Raw genomic sequence first — 5,529 nt, 5'->3', positions numbered from 1 at the left:
ATAAAATGTCTCTTATATAGCTGATCATTATTATTATTATTATTTTCTTGCCTGGTCCGTTATACTCCTACTATTTTCCTTTTCTTTCTGACTTATTTCACTAATCATGACCTTTTCCAGCTCCATCCATGTTGCTGCAAAAGTCACATGTTTATTTTCTTTTTGTTTGCTGAGTAATATTCCATTGTGTATATGTACCACATCTTTTTAATCCAGGCATCCACTTTTGGGCATTTGGGCTGTTTCCATGTCTTTCCAATTGTAACTAAAGCAGCAATAAACATGAAGTGCAGGTATCTTTTTGAATCAGTGTTTTTGTGTCAAAAATTTTGAGTAGATACCTAGGAATGGGATTTCTGGGTCATAGGGAAGCTCCATGTTTAGCAGTTTGAGGAACCTCCAAACAATTTTCCATAGTGGCTGTACTAGTTTGCATTCCCACTAGCAGTGCAGGAGAGTTCCTTTTTCTCCACATCCTCGCCAACATTTGTTGTTGCTAGTTGTTTTAAGATGTGCCATTCTCACTGGTGTGAGGTAGTATCTCATTGTGGTTTTAATTTGCATCTCACTTATTACATGTGATGTTGAACATTTTTTCACATGCTTCTTGGCCATCTGCATTTCCTCTTTGGAGAAGTGCCTTTTTAGCTCTCCTGCCCATTTTTTGATGGGGCTGTTTATTTTTGTTGAGTTTCATCAGTTCTCCATATATCTTTGTAATCAATCCTTTATCACTAGTTTTGTGTGAGAAAATTTTTTCCCATTCAGTGGGATGTCTGTTTTTTGGTAGTGTCTCTTTTGCTCTACAGAAGTTCTTTAACTTGATGTAGTCCCATCTATTTATCCTTGCCTTCACTGTCATTACATTGGGTGCTGTATCTTCAAAGATGTCCCTGAAGTGTATGTCCTGTAGTGTTTGGTCCATCTTTGCTTCCAGGTATTTTATGGTTTCCGTTCTTTTGTCTAGGGGAGCCACAACTTTTTAAAAAAAGATTTTATTTATTTACTTTTGTGTAGAAGAACTGGGGTATAGGCCAGAAGACAACTTTGAATTACCCTTGTATGATCTCTTATAGCTGAAGACCCCAAACAGAAAATGAATAAAAGTCTTAGGTCCTCAAATTTTAATTCACAAATCATATAATTGCTATAGTTATAACTAAAGTATATGATGAAATCTGCTCTTAATCTAACTTAAATGCTAGAAGGCTAAATGAAAATAGTTTTTAATAGTTCTTAAAAATTAATTAGGCATGATAAAAAATGATGACTATTTCATTAAAATACAAACTTTTGACCACTTTCCCTGAGTTATACTTTTCAAGTTCTTATTATATCTATATTATTTCTGTTCTGATTTGATTATCCCCTGTTATACACAAATCCAACTGTCTCCACATTTAATTAAATTTATCTTGGGGACATAAGGAGTCACTTATTCCATTCATTGACTTCAAAGTCATCAACAAGTGTGGGTTATTCTCAAACAACATTGCTATAATTAGAAGCACATACATTTATTGACCACTATTGTAAGGGACAATGCTAGTCTTATACTTAATCTCTAAAGAAAAACTGGTTATGATTATACTATATTAGGGTGAGCTGATCAACATGTGGTGAAACGTTCAAACAATGGTATTCGTCAGAGTGTATTGAGGCAAGTGACAAGGTAGAGAAATCTAATATACACCAGAGTGGTAGGAGTTACCACATCCTAACTTGAGATATGGATTCCTAGGGCCAACTGGCAATTGCTAACAGAGCAGAGTTGAAATAATGTGAGTTTTGCTGAGAGAACCAGCATCAGGGTAAAGATTAAAAAATTAATAGAAAAATTAAATAGAAATATATTAATAGATATATATATCAGAGTTGGCTCTTGTTTGGAGAAAGTTATTATTGCTCCAAAATCAAAAGCATGAGCTAAATTTTTTTTTATTTGAATAAAGACTGGCTAGTCTTATGAAAAATTCAGACTTTATATCACAAATTAGTTCCTAGTTTTGAAGGACCACCTTTCATTACAAAGTGCACAACTCATGTAAATAAGAACAGGCACATGCATTCATGTGCTCTATAAAGTATTTGAGGGGGTGATTTAGGAATTACAAGGGCAAGAGTCTTGCTTGTTTTGCTCCTAAGGAAGTTGAATGGGCTGACAATGGAGGTATTAACCTTCTTTACTTGCTAAGTCATCTGTCTAAAGGGAATAAACAGTTTCAGTTTGTCCTCCTAATACTTAGAGGCAAGATTTTTACTTAGTTATTACAACATTACCACAAGCCTGTGGATTCTGCAAAAGTTGCCTAGCAACATTACAGTTAGGGACAACACAGGAAATTTGAATTAGATATGCTCCAGGGCAGGTGGGTTAAAACCCATCTTTCCAGTACAGCAAGGCACATTAAATTAAAAAAAAAAAAAAAATCAGAAAGATCATTTAGAATTTCAGTTTGGACATTACCCTCAGATAAAAATACTGTGCCACCTTCTCAGCTGGAGGAGACAGGACTTAGGCTTCTTATTTTGGCTGGCAATTTTTTTTTTTAAACATTAGATTTTTATTAATATTTTCGGTAACATTTATTTTTATTTATGTATATAAGAACTGAGGTGTAGACCAGTGTTGTGAGGATTGAGAGGATTCATCATAGACAGAATAGGGAGCAGAACAGGCAGAAGTACTGAAATACACTGGTGAGGGGAACAGTGGGGGAGACTGGAGAGATCTGCTGTGCAAGTTGGGTCAGCTTCCTCATAGCTTGCTAGTGCTGAGACTTTAACCCTTAAGCCACCAGGGATGCCCCAGAAACATTTATTATGTATCTTTTCAGAGGTCAACCAACTTCATCTGGTTGCCAAAGTCCTAAAGACAAAACTTGGTTGAAGTTGGGTGGAAAGGAACCTAGAGACAAGCAAGCAGTTTACTCAGCCCCTGGGGGCGTGGTGGAAAGTCTGGAGTAAGGAATGTTTATTTTTACCTGGAAGTGAAGAAAGCCAAAATGAGGCTTTGTAAAAGAACTGGTTCTCACATGACTCGTATTTTCAACAACAACAAAAATCCCTTTTTTCCCAAAGTCATTTTATATACTTTTTGAGTTAGCTCCTTGATACTAAAAAAATTCAAAGTACTGAGGCTGTGGACCTGGGACTTTTCCTTTCCCAACCAGACTACTTACCCAAACTACTTCAAGGATCTCTGAATTTAGGGAAGCAGACAGATGACAAAGATAAGAATTGATCAGAAAAAGTAAGTTGAGTTTTACCTTCAGGAAGATTTAGATTAGGGGTGGAAAGGGTAGTGAGAGGCCTCTGTACCATTAAAATTTATATTGAGAGAAAAAAAATTTATATGGAGGAACAAAATGAAGCATGATGCTTGCTAATCTCTACACACTTTACTGAATAGAGTAGTAATCTTCAGTTCAAAATTTTAAATAGGCACATTTATTTGCAAAAATGGCAGTTTAGGAAACAAACACATATTTTAGTAAGGGTTTTCTTCTTATTACTGTTGATATATGGTGTTAAGCACCTGTGCCACATTGATAAACTGATTTTGCAATAAACAACATAGAAAAGATTCCTACACTGCTTTTCTAGGAGATAGTGATAGCAAAAAATCAACATAGTTTGAGACAGATAAAAGCCAGTTAAGAAAATAAAGCAGTGAAGGGGGAGGGACAGCAAAAATAAATAACTAAATAAAGTACTGCTAGATAGTATGGGCTTAGAAGAGCAACAATCTAGCTGGGGAGAGGTGTGTCTATGGCAGTGTTAAAAGTTCCTCTTTACCTAGGAAGCACACTATTTTTACACACAACTCACGTGTGTAAAGATGTGTGTAAAGATCAATAAAGAGTGCAGGTTTTCTATAGTTTATTTACACCACATAAAATTGAGAAAATGACAACTATCCACATCAAAGAATTATATGTCACCAGGCATGAAGAAGAGGTGTTAAAAACCGCTAGTTGGCTTTGGTCAGGGGATCTTCTTGAATATATGAAAAAGTAAAATTCTTGTTTCCCAAGAGCTTAAAATGAAGGTTGAGTTAGCACACAAAAAGACACACTTACGTGTCTTTCTTTTTTTGAATTAACACACAAAGACAGCTAGCAAGTGCTAGCTCTTTCTCCTTCACTGCATAGGTTTGTGGTTTGAAGGAACTCCCAAGTTAGAAATACTAAGATGTTTCCACTATTAAAAATCTAGCTTGAGTTTAGCTTCTGAACGGGATTAGAACCAGTAAATCTTCACTGAAGGCAGTCCACAGGTTCTCGAAACTGACTGGACAGGGACATTAAAAAAAGGTCTTTGACTATGAAGCAAAACAACAAAAGCGATGCCAGAATTCAGAGTACTGTGATCTGCTGCCACTGACAATTGCTTTTAACCTGGAGGGCAGTTCAGCGGCTTACAGTCTTTGACTCAGTATTCTCACTTCTATAAATGTATCCTGATGAAAAGCAATCGGAAATGAAAAAGCACGAGTTGTAAATAATCACGGGATTATTTACAACTGAAAAAACTGTTCAATTTGGGCGACAATAAAGAGTGGATTAAGTCAGGACGGACGAGAGGGAGTTTTCACACGCTGAGTTTAAGCTTGCAGGGAGTGGGGCCAATCTGCCCGTAACACTGCCCACGTGCTGGCAAACAAATATAAACACCGTGGCCGCGGGATGGGCACTTGGCTCTTGCTGGGACCAACGGCGGTGCTGTTTGTTTACTGGGCACAAGTCTCGAGAGCACAGGAGACGGCCGACGGCCCGGGAGTTCACCTGGCTGCCGATATTCGGACCCTAATAGGCACCCAGGGTCGGGTGGGGGAAGCAGGCTCAGGAGCCGCCCCACACCCGGAGTCTTCTCCTGGAGAACTCGCGCCACCGCCTCGTAGCGGATTCCGGTGTCCGGCCTAGGCGATTTCCTCACAGTGCGAAAGGACCCCGAGTCCCAGGTCACCATTCGCGGCTCAGACCTCCCCCCAATATGACGGCCCGCAGCCTGCCAATGGCGGGCACCAGAGGGGCCCAAGCCTGGAGGCCGGTGCCCCGGGCAGCGTCGGAGGGCCACGACCGTGCCCGTCTCGCCCAGACTGCAGGGACTCCGAGCCGCTCCCCGGCTTCGGACCCCGGGGGAAACAAGAAGCGGTAGGAGGCCGCGTCCAGGTCGCTTTCGGCTCCGCCTCTTTGAGTGGGGCTCCCTCCCACACCGCCGCTGGGGATCCCCGGCTCGGCCCCAGAGCGGCAGCGCCCACCAGCTCACTGTCCCCAGGCTCGCTCAAAGGCAGCAGAGCCCCCGCCCGGCGCCTAGCGGGAGGGGCGGAGACAGCGGGTTCGCGCCAAAATCGCGTAGTTGGCTCCACCCCCGCGGGCTACGTCGCGCCTTCCTTTTTTTTCAAACCCCGGGCTGGGCGGGGATTGGTGGGCTGGGCACTCACGTGGTTAACGGTCGCGGGAAGCCGCGGAGCCCGAACTTGCGCTGGACCAGCGGAGACCCCAGCCTCGGCGCCCGGGCCGCCCC

General features: G+C 41.3%; 1 protein-coding gene across 1 annotated transcript in view; it reads left to right on the top strand.

Moving 5' to 3' along the window:
* The first annotated feature begins 4,995 nt into the window (after positions 1–4,995).
* The window catches only part of WEE1 (WEE1 G2 checkpoint kinase), a 16,182-nt gene continuing 15,648 nt past the window's right edge, over positions 4,996–5,529 (top strand). The window contains exon 1 of the mRNA XM_004683054.2: positions 4,996–5,156. Coding sequence (XP_004683111.2) covers positions 4,996–5,156 — 161 coding nt within the window. The remainder of the gene's footprint in view (positions 5,157–5,529) is intronic.

The sequence above is a fragment of the Condylura cristata genome, unplaced genomic scaffold, assembly GCF_000260355.1.
Source record: "Condylura cristata isolate star-nosed mole 26May11 unplaced genomic scaffold, ConCri1.0 scaffold00015, whole genome shotgun sequence".
Taxonomy (NCBI): Eukaryota; Metazoa; Chordata; class Mammalia; order Eulipotyphla; family Talpidae; genus Condylura; species Condylura cristata.
The sequence above is the reverse complement of the archived record's forward strand: the minus strand, read 5'-3'. Positions and strand labels throughout refer to the sequence as shown.